Source organism: Crocodylus siamensis, chromosome 3 (assembly GCF_052110815.1).
Source record: "Crocodylus siamensis isolate JL-2025a chromosome 3, ASM5211081v1, whole genome shotgun sequence".
NCBI lineage: Eukaryota > Metazoa > Chordata > Crocodylia > Crocodylidae > Crocodylus > Crocodylus siamensis.
The window spans coordinates 35265364-35279855 of record NC_143397.1 but is presented as its reverse complement, the minus strand read 5'-3'; the positions used below and the strand labels follow the sequence as shown (position 1 = coordinate 35279855).

The following is a 14492-nucleotide window of genomic DNA, read 5'->3' as shown; positions in this document are numbered from 1 at the left end:
AATTTTTCCATATTTCTGCAAGATATTTGTCATTTATTGAATCGCGATCTGCCAATTGTAATCCTTTTGCTACTGCTGCTGCCAAAAAAGAAATAAATGAAAAATGCAAACAGTAGCAAAATAGATGTGTTAAAGTAGAAGGTCAAATTTTGCTGAGTTAAACTGGTGTCAATCTAAAGTTAGCTCTCTGTGGCTGCATCTACACAAGACTTTGACTGCACAGTAGCTCGTTACTACTGCACGGTAGTGTTGTGTGGCACGAAGCGTGACACAGTGCTACTGTGCAGTAGTAACGAGCTACTGCACAGCATCAGTGACATTACTGCGCAGTCATTTAGTAGTTGTTTATACCTTACTGTAACTAAGCAACCTTTACTATATAACATATTGCACTAGTCATAGACCCACTTTAAATACCTATGGTATGGTTAACATGTAAAACAGATCAGAGAGCCAGGTTCCAAAGACTGTTTATTATCATCAGCTGTAACATACATGTCAAGCAAGAGAATAGAGGGCAGGGCACAGGCAATATGTTCCTGCATGATCACTACAAAATTACCTGCAACTGTCAGCCACTCAGCACCTACTCTCCATGGCCAACAGGCTAGGAGAAAAAAGATGCCAAAGAACTGAAGAACACCAAGGAGCACTTTTTCTTCCAGCCTTTGCCTAAAAGAGCAAGATCGCTGTAAACTGTGTCCATGACAGCAGGCTTGGAAAAACTGCTGCCTACTGGATTGCCCCTGATGTCAGTGATGCTGCCATGTATATAGTACCGACAGGTTCTACCCTTTCCTCAGCACATTATCTGAAGGTTTTGATTTACTGAAAGCAAACTTTTTTCCATTAAAATCAGGGGTATATGGAGTGAGTATTTTCAGCTATGCTAAATTTCTTTATCCACTGTTGTTAACTGCATTAACTTATTGTTCACTTCAACTCCTGTAGCAACCCGGTGTTTGTTTAACTAAAGATATAGAAAAGTCCAAAACTTGTGATATGGAATGTATATGATCTCAAGAGACTTGGAATGAAAATGGAAAGCTGAGTAGAAAATAAATCACTATTTTGGAATTTGAGGAACTGAAAAATCATGCCAAAAGGCTTGGAAAGCTGTACATTTTTTAAAAGGGTCTCCCCTAGCCACCTTATTATGTATTCAGCCTCCTTGTTGTATCTGTAATTGAATTACAAATCTGCCTGCCTATAAGCCCCTATAAGTGATGTAACCTTGTGAGCTAGGAAAGTACTTTTCCTATTATATTCATAGGGACTGGAGGCAGGAGTAGATTACATGACATGCTGCAGATCATATGAGAAGTTTGTGGCAGAGAAATAAGGATAGTTAGATGGCCAAGGTTTAATCCCACAGGTCTTTTGCAGCACAAAAAATGCACTCATAAAAACAAAAAAAACCCTCAGTCTGGCTGAAAACATACCCTATGTGCTGTTGGACAGCTTAGCACCTTGATGAATGAGTTGGTCTCACTAACAAGTGAAAATAAATGTTGCACCCTATGTATTGCCCTGCAGTCCTTCTCTTACAGTATTTATACCATTCCATTAGTGGATGGAGGGTAAGTGCAACATAGGTATAAATTTCATTTATGGATATAGTTGCGTATGTTTTTAGTACCGTGATGAAAATAATGGCACCAGTCCAAACTATAGGGAAAAAAATCAGTGCAAAGACTTCTATTGGCTTCAGTCGCTTGGAATTAAGCCCATATTTTTTGCTTCACTGTAGGAAGCATTCCTACCCTAACAGGGTTTAGGTTGTGCCCCAGTGTCTCTCTAGCAAGTTGACAGTAACAAAGTAAGATTTGTGTCTGTGTCATATGGTTATTGTAACAGGTGTTCTCCTTTACGTTACAGATTTAAATGCAGCAGAGAGCCAATACCCAAGGCCATACAGTGCGAAATGCAGAATCGTCCAACAACAGCAGCTTGCAGATACATTCCTGCTGAGCCCACAGCCTGACAGGGTACAGGATGCAGAAAATGGAGACAGAGTTGAAGAAAATATTGTTTACCTCTGATTGCTCCTCTAATACCCATAGCACTTTGCATAATATTGTGTTTTGCTTTTCTAAATGTTTGTAGTCACTCCTTGTATGAGCAAATGGCTTTAAGGGGTTGGTATTTAATATTCCGTGCAAGATTTTCCCAAGGTAAATATAACAATTAAGTTATTTTTTAAAGCATTTAATCTTTAATTTATGACACATGGTTCCAAATGCTTCACAAGAATCAACATGAAGGGCAACTTCAAAAGGTTTGGACATATAAAGATGCTCCAATAAGATTGCAGATGTGAACTGTAGAGACTGGAGTCGCTTTTCTCTTGAGTCTTCAGTTTAAAATGCAAATATAAATGCTAGAAATAAGTACCTGCTGCTAGAGCTCTCATAGTATAAATCAGTGAATTTTAAAGACAGAGGTATCGTCAGAGAAGGTTAAACAGTGGTGGCTACTATCTGTATGACTTATAACCTTACTTTCAGGACTAGAAAGCTGAATGGGTTGCTTGCCTTGCAGCTCTGCAGACCCGAATTCTGACATGCATGCATCACGGAGGAGGATGTCTTTGGTCATTTCTGGCTAGTGCTTTGTCATTTTTTTATGTGAATAACCTTCACTTTTACCAGCCTTTCTGCAGAGGTGCCTTAGATCTATTTGTGCTATATTCTAACTAGACCTAGTTATAGCAAGTGCCCTTACCTGTACCAGCCTTAAAATTCAACAAATGAAACTTTCTTACTGTAAAATGTAAAAGAGAAGGGGTAGTATCTTTTTAGTCTAACTGAATCCTGCTGCTTTACCATAGAAGAAGAAGCCTTTTGCTTTAGGATAATGAGTGTTGATGTCTTAGAGAGTAATAAACCAGGAGCTATTTTTGCCTTTGGTTTTCCAGAAAATTTTGTATACTTCTGTTGAATTTAAATAAATATTCCATTCCACTCTGAAAAGTTTCATTTTCATGACATTCAGATACTCTGTCTGCAGACAAAAGGAAACCTGAACAAAATCGGTGCTCTCGGGACTTGCATCTGCCCTTTAGTACATGCCCTCCTCTCCTGTTGCACACACCAACCACTCGGCTCCAAACATACTAATGAAATGCTAGCCGGGGAGTTCTGTTAGCCTTTGTGAGCCGACCTGGCATAATTTTTAACCCTCAGCTAGTATTAATTGGTGGTTTGACACAAGTTGGAAATTAAGCCTATCGATATGTTTTCATGTTCAGACCTCAAGCTTGCAAGATTCATTCCTGCCAAAGGGTGTGAGTTTGAGGGGAGGAGTCTTCATACTTCAAAAAGCCCACAAACAACACCTTTTTTTTTCAAATTTAGCAGTAAAATATACTAATTTACTAAAATATTGCTGCTGGACTTCTGGCCTGGGAACAAAAAAGTCTCTTACTATGTCACTGGTCAATGACATAAGCACAGTTTTTTAATGAGTTTCTGAATACTAGGGCCAGGCCCCCAGCATACGCCTCATTCCAAGCATGTTTAAAGGTGCATAAACCAGCTGCAGACTGGTGGGAATTAGAGATAATTTTTCCCCATGAATCATTTACTCCACAGTTTTCCTTGATGTGTATTTCTTTCTGATACCTTCACTGTAGCCTGGTAATACTTACTGTCAGGGACAACGTACTGGGCTAGCTGGGCCACTGTGCTAATCCAGTACGATAATTCATATGGACAGCGAACAAAGAGATACTGCTACTCTCTCCAAATTTAATGAGGAGGCTGGAAAGTTCCAGAAATGGCTGGGCTCTGCTTTCGCTGTTGACATTCCTCAAGTCCCTTAACATCAGGCAGTGTTTTATTTTGCTCACCTGTGTTTACAGTAAAACTTATGTTTCTGAGAAAGGTAAGGACAGGAAACAGGTGGTCTCTGGCTTAAGTATTTTAATTGAAGAAAATGTTTAAAATATAGGTCCGCACACTGCAGGCAGGTGGTCTTTAACTTGAGATCTGTTATACACCCTGGACTCTATCCATTATTTAGACATTTCTTCTGTTTAGCTGAATTTAAACATGAGCCCTTAAAATCCAGAGAGAATCAGCTAAGTCAGGGCAGCAGCAATGAAATCTTTTTATTGAAACCCCATTGATCCCTTTATAATGATCGCCTTAGGAGGCAGGTTTTCATGCATTGTCAGGCATACATTAATGATCCTTCCTCTTTTGGCAATTTTTATATGCAGCTGAGAAGAAATGTATTTCAAAGAACTACTGCTTTTCCACTTTCCTTTCTCTCGTCTCCTACAGCTGTCCAATAGTATAAAGCACATTGCCCGTTCTTACAGTATTTAGCAGCTGGTGGGGTTTACCATAATTATTTTCAACTCATCAGATACATTCTGCTTCATTTTTCTGCCATGATTTCCTGAGTATCTTATATTTGAAAGCTCATCATTGCAAAAAGTCATACATGTCAGTATTGAAAATTAAAGAAAAGCATGAGTCATTGGGAGGCAACCTCTCTGGTGGCTGTGCCTTTTCTCTGAGAACATGCAAAAATTAAAAGTGTTCCTCAATCATTTAACAAAGAGGAGTTCTTCAGTTTAACACCTGGACTGTGCCCAGGGCTTTCAGCTTGATGCAATTACCTGATTCAAAGCAAAGATGTCATACCAAATGGCTGTGCTAGTTTCTAACCAACTCAGACCTAAGCTGTTCAGTGAGTCTGTAAATGTGAGCCATAGGCCAGCTGAGGAGGGGTTCATGATGGGCTCAGTCATACAAGGTGCTAAGCACTGAGAGGCTCTGGGCCCTCAGGAACTCTGAGGATTGGTCCAGCGTGTAGTAAATGGTTTCCTTTTTGTCATTTACAGCATAATGTAAAAAACACCTTTAGCTGCCTGTTAACATTCTCCAGAGACGCATCACAAGCTTTGTCCATGCACAGAGATTGTATTTTTGAAGTGATTAGGCTAAGTCATTTTCTTGGAATGTGATGAAATTAAATAAAGTTTTGGCTTCTCAGCACAAAAGCACAGATTATTTACTGAGGTGATTTTTAAAAGTATGTTAAGAGATTTGCCATGTTACAAACAAGCAATCATTTTACTTGCTGCTGCCCCTTGGGCTACATTAATTTGTGCCAGCCCTGTATAGGCAACGTTGACCAAGACTTTACACTGCATTTCATCAAGTTGGTGTAAATTCTATAGCAATGTGCTGTAACACTTTCCAGCACACTCACTTTCATATAGCTGTTCATTTAGAGAAGGACAAACAGTATGTAGCATTGTGAAGGTGCATCTCTTAGGACTTGTATTGATTTAATGTTGAATGGAAAGGAAAGGTGTTCCTCCTCATGGTAGAATGACATTACAGGGGCAATTTTCCACATGGATTCATTCAAACATGAAGAAGTCAAGTAACTTCCCTGTATCTTAGGGTGAATTAGGCCTTAAATAAAATTCCAGTCTTGAATTTGTTTATGCATTTTGTCTTGGTCACTGGATGACATGGATAACAGCAAGAACCAGAATCCAGGCCTCCCTCCTCCCCTCCCAGAGGAGTACCCTCCTCTCTGGGCTATAAATCAAGCTATTCTTTATCCTGTCCCTGGCCCCTTGCCCCATGATGCTTTTATGCTATTATGCACAGTAGCCCAACTACAAAGAGGGTCTTTGTCTTCCTGGCCTAAAGTCACATAGTTGGGGCACTACCTGGGGAGATATCAGTTTGAACCTGCTCAGACTGAAGAGCTCCCTGCGGGCCATCTTCTTTCTGGACGAGTGCTCCAACCCCTAGGTTACTGCATAGAAGGTGAAAACCAGCATACCACCAAGGTAGTGAGTGTGATAATGTCAGTGCACTCTCTGAACATGTGTACTAGCCTGGGCCTCCCATGGGCGTACATTTCACTCCACCTAGTTTATAAGGAAAGCCATTTGGGATCTAGGTCCAGATATAAAAAGGAACTTAGCCATTGAACTGTGGCACCTACACAGGAGCAGCTGTATTATAGTGTGTTGGACCAGACTTGATTAATAGAGTCTGCTGGAGTGTGGTAATTACTGCGCTCCAGCAGACTCCAGGGTCTTATGTATCAGTATTCCTGTGCTTAAAAATGGTGGTGGGGGTGCTTTAACTAAGCTTGTTTGACTAGCTTTAGATAGTGCCCCCAATGCCATTTTTAAGTGTGGGGACGCTGATACACAAGACATTCCAGGCACTTTAAAGCTGCTCTCAGAGCCACTCTAATTAAAGTGCTCCTCCCCCACACACACACACTCTCTCCTGGAGCATAGGTATAAATGCCCCATAAGCCCAGGTTAGGTTAAACGCATGTCTGAACTCCTGCTCCTCCTAATGGCTAAGCCAGCGATTGTCAACTTTTTAGCCTCAAGGCACCCCTCCATAACTTTCTGAAATTTAGTGGAACCTAGCTGGTGCCAAGCTGTGTCCGTGTCCAAATCACTGATTCTCCGAATCAGCATGGAATCTCAGACTCAGATTCAGCCAAATTGAATCGGGGACAGTGATCCAAATCAATTAACGAATCGCTGTCCCTGATTCGGCCCAAATTCGAATCAAATAGGGCCTGCTTCACACACCCCTACTAAGCAGCTCTCCAGAGTAGTAAACTGTGTCATTAACCCAGGGTGCCACATAACCAGTAACAGAACTAAGACACAAGCACTACAAAAAACTATCAGTCTACTTGACCAAACAGGTCATGTGTAATCTTATGGATTTTTTGAACAGCTTGGAACCACTTCCCCTTCACCAAGCAACAAACATCCACATGCATTCTCTGAATGAAACATTTTCACTCACCACATAATTCTGCAAACCCTAAAGGAGATGTTACCCAAGCTGTGAATATGACTTATGGCCTTCCTGACTAGGGAAAGATACATGGGCAATTGTTGTTGCTCTTGATAAAAATAGCCAATGCCTCATTCAGGGAAGAAAGTTTACCTTCCTCCTTCAAACAGAACAGTTCAACCAACCAGGAAGAAACCTCTTATAGGTGCATGCAGCATCTTAAATCCCTATGAAGTATCTTAAATCTTCTATTTCTTGGTGAGCTCTTAGATGAGCTTATCAAAGTCCACCTCCAGGCTCATTTGAGGCATCTACGTTAGCTCCAGCCAATTTGGATTCAGGAGAGGAGCTGGGATGTAGCAAGACTGAAACATCATCATCTGTCAGTGTATGGAGAATACAAATCCACTCTCATATTCCTGCAGCATTTGATATTGTTGCTTGTGAGTTACTGATGTTGTGTAATCTAGACTAGGCTGAAGCCATTTTTGGAAGGAAACTCCCCCACAAGTAGTGTGAAATTTGAGCACCTTTTGAGATTCAGTGAGGCCTGTGGGACCTAACATTTGAATTCTCTTTCCAGGCCTATTCTATTTCTGTATGGCGCTACTGGGTGAACGGACATAGACAACTGCCACTGCCATCAGCAGCATAGCCACTGATGCTGCCCCATGCGCTGATGCTGCTGTCCAGGGCACAGAAGTGCCCAGGTACAGTAGCATAACTGGTTGGGAGAGCAAGAAGGGCAGCCCTGGTGCTGACTTAAAGGGGGTACTGTAATTATTCTGTGTCCCCCTCCACCAGAGTCTTTGCCACATTTGCAATAACTCCAGAGCTCCCCTGGCCATCAGAGCCAAGCTGAAGTAACCCTGTGCTGCCGAGCTGTAGGAGCGATGTGTCAGGACACAACAGCAGCAGCCCCGTGATACCCAGCCATAGGAGCCAGGTGTAGGGACATGGCAGGAGTCTCTTTGAGTCTCCGGTGCAGGGCTGCTGTAGTTCAATTTCTAGGACCCTATGGCATGGAGCTGATCCTACCTACTGTGTCCCAACACCTACCTGCTACAGCCTGGAACTTCTGTAGCTTGGCTCCTACAGTGTTTGGGGGGAGGGGGGGAACACAGGGCTGCTCCAGATATGGCAAAGGAGCATTTGTGCTCCTGCTCCCACTCACCACCCTCCTGCTCTTCCCTGAGCACCCAAATGTCTAGTTATGCCTCTACCCAGGTAGGTTTCTGCTGAAGCATGTGACAGATGTTGGGCATTCAGGTAACATTGTGATAATGTTGAGAAGGATGGTATAAGAACCTACAGAGAATGTAATAGTCAGTACTAAAGAATCTTTGAGGTGAGTTTCAAATGTGAAGGATTAATAAGACAAAAGCACTAATCAGTACTATGCTTGGACCGCTGATTGAAGGGCTCTTGTGACCCTTTAGATTGGATGATGCTTCCAGAACATTTTTGGAAATGCTTTTCAGCAACAAGCAATTTAAAAACTCAGACTTCTAGAATGTTTTGTACGTCTGGGAAATTTGGAGCTCTCACAGCATCAGAGTTGCTAAAATGACCTAAAACACATTCCCACCATCTCTAATGTCAGTTAAATGTAAACTTAATTAGTGTGCAGCAGTTCATTTCCCAGTGGCCGTCAGACCAACTGAAACACTTCCCTAGACCTTGTTTAGGTGTTTCAAATCCATTATTTCTCTAATTTTTGCCAACAATTCTAGAGCAATTTTAGAGAGAGGATTGAACCCGGCTCTGAGAATTTGGGAAATTCAGACCTGAATCCAAATGTTAACCACTCCAGCCAACCTCTTTTCAAATAAAATGTTTTCAAAGTTACAAGCCGAAAGACACACAAATACACAATCAAAGATAAATGGGGAACTCTCGTCCCTGACATAGCTTGCTGCACTAGTGAGAATGCAGATTATATAACCTAGTAGATGTTATATAACAGGTAAGACTTTTTAAACATTTGGACTTAGCATATAAAATAATATAAATTAAAATACAGACTTTGTGGGTGTGTTCTAATCGAATTACACAGAGTGGTCTAAAGAAAATCAACTCTTAGCTAATGAGAGGGGTCACCTGTATCTATGGTAGACCTCTCTTTCTCTCTCTCTCAAATGGAGAGATATGTGGATGAAATACTTATATTTGGCCCTTCGTGGAGGAATCTGTTAAACACTGTCTAAGTATCCATTGCTTTCCTTTAGCTGTCCATGCTATAAGCTTTTCCTCCCTACAAACAAGGACACTTTCAGGCTAGATAGCAGGCTGGTGAATTTGTCGCTGCATTTGCATTAGAATGACCTTGATTTCCATCCAACTGCAAAAAAGGTCTGGGACTTTCAGGAACAGCCTAATTCTGCTAAGAAACAGAGAGGAGAGAATGGTCTATTGGAGGCTGTGTGAGGGGATATGTCAACATACTGCAATTTTAAGTGGTTTGGCCAATACAAACTTCCATTTATTTCAGCATACATGACACAGTGTATGTATAGACCAGAGGTGGTCAACCTGTGGCACATGTGCCATAAAGAGCATAGGCAGCTTTTGAGCAGCTGAAATGCAGCAGACTGGGGAGGGAGCAGGTAGTGTATTGACAGATAGATAGAGCAGGGAACAGAAAGCAGAGCAGCAGACTGGGAAAGGAGCAAAAAGTAGAGCAGCAGCTCAGGCAGGACAAGGGAATCAGAGTGACTCTCAGAGAAGGTGTGGGACTAATTTGTGGCATGCTTGCCAAAAGGTTGGCCTCCACTGCTATGAACAATACACATATACTTCTCCCTATATTGAGTAAGCTAAATTGATGTAAATCAGTGGTGCTCAAACTTCTAGCCCTCATGCCAGCCCAGCCCTGTGGCCTGATCTGGAGTCCAGGTATGATCTGACATGTAGGGCTGCATCATCCAGCTCTTGGGGATCCCCATGAGCCTGGCCATTTGGCAGCGGGGTGTGGGGGGGTGATGACAGGGTTAATTGCTGCAATTTTGGGAGCAATTAATGTTACCATTGCTCCCCCAGGCCAGAGGTTGAACATAACTGCCCTAAACTCTTACCATGTTGTCAATTTACTTGCTGTTCTAAAAAGTTTGGAGATACACAGCGGGGGGATGGGGAGGGAGGTGGCAATTAATGAAATTCTTCTGCTACATAAAGTCTCTGTGAAAGCTGAAAATTTGCTCATGTTTTTTCCCCAGGAAAAAGGGGTAGAGCCTGGATATATATACTAACTAACAACATGTGCATTGTTTAAGCTTCAAAGTCAGCTCTACCTTTTAAAGATCCATCCAGTAAATATTGTTCTTCTTACTTCAAAAGGAAGCAGTAATTAGATTTCCTTGGGCTGAGATTAAAGTTTAATTTGTAAATACCTCTGGAACAGCAGTTTTGTTGGACTATAGTAGCAAAAATCTCTCTTTTTAAGTTGATGTGCCCTTGTCAAATATTGAATGAAAGCCAGTTTACATTAAACAGACAATCATATTTTTAATGCATATTAAATTGCAAATGTCACCTTTACAGTACAATGCACTTTTCACTTTACTGTCCTCAAATACATATATAATATCCTCAATTTGATTTATGGCCAGTGCTTCTGTCATTTATAACCGTACCAGAAGGCAATATTTAGAGTGGAGTCTCATCTCTCTTGCATCAGGTTTATAACTTCATTGTCTTCAGTGGAATTAACCAGATTTACATCAGGATAGAGAGATTTAAGTCAGGGAGCTAAATTCTGACTTCGTGCTATTTTGGGAAACCTCCTTCATCTCTCCTAGTGGAGATTCTCTGCTGGTGAGGTTCTGGGGGCATAGAGTTAATGTGACTGGCACCTGAGTCACCCCCTTCACCAGCAGCTTCTGGTGTAGGCACAGAAGGGCAGACAAAGAGTATGGCTGGAACATTCTGCACTTCTAATCCCAGTTGGCAGGTGACTCCTTTGGAGCGGTTACCAGCTGGCATAGTTTAGAACAGTTTGCAGCTTGCTCTACACTCTGCTGTGATTGGCATAAAACTGCCTGTGTGCTTATGATCTATAATTGGCTGCTTGAGGCCTGTGCCCAGCAGACACTGAGAGCAACAGATCTGAGCCAGGCTTGGTAGGGAGTGTAAGCAGCAAGGATATAAGGGCCTAATCTTACATGATCCACTCACAAGTTATATAAAAATGAACACATTTTATCTTCTTGTGCTGCATTCAGCATAGCTGGCAGGAAAGGGCATGACAGGTAGGCAAAATCCATAAGGGTACAGTCTCTTTCGAACAGACACTCAGAATGTACAGATTGATCATTATTGTTAATGTTTGCTGTCCTTCGGACTCCAGAAAAGGATTATAGGGTATTTCCTGCAGTACCACACACTTGGTCAGAGACCACAGTAATTGAAAGATTTAGAAAATTATCTTTTGTTGTTGTTTTGAAGCATTATTCTCTTTTACATATTGGTTACAGGAATGGCCTTGAAAACTGTGGCCGTTGATTTCCTGCAAGTCAGACATTTCTTTAAAAACATAAAGTAGTAATGAGATTTTTCCTGCAGCTTGGAAACAGCGTGCATCTGCTGCTTTGGGGATTATAATGAAAGGAATTACACTTTACTGTAAGGAAATACAGAACATGAGGTCACCTGTAGGAAGGATTCATTCTGTTCCTATCGAGAGCAATGTGGAGTTAATACAGAAATATTGCTACGACTAAAATTTGAATAAAATATGTAGTGTAAAATTATCTATTGAACATTCTAAGTCAGCAGTCTGTTAAGCACTGTTGCCATGGTGACCCAATGAAGGTAGGATTAATTAAGGCCTGAGCAGATGCTGTGAAGTATGTAGTGTCATTTGTGCATTCTGCTTGTAATTAAAGAGAGAGAGCATGTGCATGTTGTGAAAGAGAGAGGGAGAAAGAGACAGACAGACAAAAAAGCTTGACATGGTTGTTTGACAGCTCTTCAAGAAAATGAATTATTGATAAATGAAAAAGATTTTCCCACACAGCCACCTCACCTACAATAACTGTAGGAACAGAGGCCTTCCAAACCCAGCTTTTGTCATAATGTATTGTATGAAACACATAAGTGAATGGCAAATGGAAAATACACCCCCAACACTTGTGTCCCCACTTTTCCAGTAGCTGGAGGTTCAGCAGAACCAGTCAGCTCGGAAGCATAAAAATAGTTAACTTAATAAGCTCACATTGATCTTTTCAGCTAACAGTTCAATTAGAGAAAGTGAGTTTTATGCATGTATGCATATACTCCCATATAGAGAACATGCATGCATGCACACACATTTTTTTCCCCATGCTGCTTTTACTGGAGTCCATGGCAGTAGTTCTGAGTTCAAAGTAAGAAGAACATTTCAGAGCATGAATAGATGGCAGTGTTCCAGTTGTAACAAAGTTCTTGGCATTTCAGGAGAACTCTAGTTTAGGGTCTTCATGCTACAGTGCCAGATGCTTTGCGGGTACAGTACAAAATTTCAAACTAGGGTGCAGACAGAACTTACGTGTCAAACAGTCAGCCCCCAAGAGTGCTCTACAGCCATACTGTGACACCTGTGCATGGCTGTAGAGTGCTTTAAAAGTGGCCAATTGGGGGTTCAGATGAAGGTGCTCCAAGGTGGAGTGTTTTAGGGAATTTCTGTTCCATAGGGTCAATGCTTAGCACCAGAGCCAGGGCTGGGCTGCATCATCCCAGCCCCAATCATGCAGTCTGCAGGAAGGGAGGGGGAATTGAGCTGCGGGCTGGGGTTTGCTTGGCCTGAGCTGGAGTGGGGGCAGGTGGTTTGGAGGCTCCCCACATTGCAGCCTCTCCAGCCCTTTCCCCCTCCAGCTCAGGCTAGGCAAACGCCATCCCATAGTTTGCTCACCCTCCCTTCTCCTTCCCCTCTTCCTATAGACAGCACCAGGGCTGGGGGAGAGAGGCTGTAGGCAGGCTTCTTTGCTTGATCAGCTCCAAGGGGTAGCTCAGTTATCCATCCCAACAGGTAAACATTTGTTGGGTCGGGGAGCTGGTCTTACTCATGGTGCTTTATGTAAAGCACTGTATAAGTTAGAGCAGGGATCAGCACATCTGTAAGCACCCCTAGATTTCTCCATAGAGAGCTGAGCTAGGGGAATAAGAGACCTACATATAGGACAATTAGGCCAAATAAAATTTGAAAGTCAAGGGTAGGATCATATCGATTATGGAGAATCTGCTTTTTGGTAATGATCTTTCTGCAAGTAGGAAGGGGAGAGAACATAGCATGTGCTTTTGTTGGGTAATGAAAGACCCTTGGATTTCTAAAATCACAGTTAAACCCAGGAATGGGAATAGGCAGAAGAGATGCAATGGCAGAAATCACCCAGCCTAGTGATTTGGGTCTTTGAGAAGCACAGTGTCCTGAGGTAGAAGCCATGGCTGATGTGAGAATGGTGCCAGCTAGTTTGAAATGGCAATCTATACTTTTTTACAAAATGTTTTTGTTTTAACAGTTTGTTGAAATTTTGAATTTTTCAGATGTTTGTCAAAGGGGCAGTTTTGCACAAATAATTGCAATTTTTTCACTGAAATTTTGAAAAAATTATATTAGCAGAAGCAGATCCAGAGGAGCTGTGGCAGTGCAGTTGTACCCCTGCTTTGGCTGTGCTGCATGTGAGCTCTCAATGTGGTCTGCCCAGAGCCCATTTTCCATGGCTCCAGAGCCAGGGGGTGAGCACTGCTGTTGCTTGTCCTCTCACTTCCTCTGAGACTGAATTTAGTGGAGAGGGGAAGAGCAAAGAGCAGCAGTGTTCACCCCCAAAGCTCCAAAGTCATGCAAAAGCAGAGGCTCCAGCCAGCTTCTAGCCTGATCAGCTGGTGAGCTCCCAATTTCTCTGCTTGCACAGAGCTCTGGCAGAAGGGAGCACAGCCAAAGTGTGAGGGGGTACATGCCCTTGCTCTGCTCTTAGATTTGCTTGCTATTTTCTATTAGTTCCAAGAGAATATAGATGGATCCACTGTTTCCTGGCAGGAACGTTGCTACAAATCATGGTTTTTAGACAGGGTAGATGTGGGCAACTTGTGTCACCTGAGTCAGGGGGCACATGCCCCACCAGCAGCCAGTCAACAATGGGGGTTGGTCCTCCCACCACCAATCTCGCCGACTGGGGGTCCTCCCACAGCTGACCTTGCCAACTGGGAAGCATGAACAGTGCTCCCAGAAGTGCCAGCAGCGCTTCACCCGGCGCCCCCACTCCCCAGCCAGCATTTGCAGGAGAGGCACCAGTGCTCCTGCCTGTCCCCTGCCCATCACCTAAGTGGGGAGCACTGCCTGTCAGGGTGTGCACCAGCACTCTCAGTGTGTGCACATGCACCCCCATGCATTCCCTATGCGTCACCACTGAGGGTAGATTTGCAGCATATAGACTTTACTAAATCAGAGATGTAGAGTATGAGCTTTTGTGAGCCCAAGCTCACTTAATCAGATAGTGACTGGAGTGAGTTTGGGCTCATGAAAGCTCATGCTATACAGCTCTGATTTAACAATTCATAAGGTGCAAATCTACCCTGCCTTCTGCAGGGAAAGAGGCATGCTTAAGAGTTTGACGATTTAGTGAGCCAGGGCAAAAGTAAGTCTATTAATATGCCAAAAGCAACTGAAGTAAAATATTTTGGTGTCACAATTTACATCCTAAAGCCTATTTCTGAACA

The 14492-nt window shown here is 42.5% G+C and overlaps 1 protein-coding gene across 5 annotated transcripts in view; it reads left to right on the top strand.

Annotated features, from left to right (window-relative positions):
* Window positions 1–2366, top strand: part of ARHGEF28 (Rho guanine nucleotide exchange factor 28) — a 227931-nt gene extending 225565 nt beyond the window's left edge. For all 5 annotated transcript variants that reach the window (XM_090038115.1, XM_090038114.1, XM_090038116.1 and 2 more), the window contains one exon: window positions 1879–2366. In XM_090038115.1, coding sequence (XP_089894241.1) covers window positions 1879–2042 — 164 coding nt within the window. In that variant the 3' untranslated portion in view covers window positions 2043–2366. The remainder of the gene's footprint in view (window positions 1–1878) is intronic.
* The last annotated feature ends 12126 nt before the right edge of the window (window positions 2367–14492 follow it).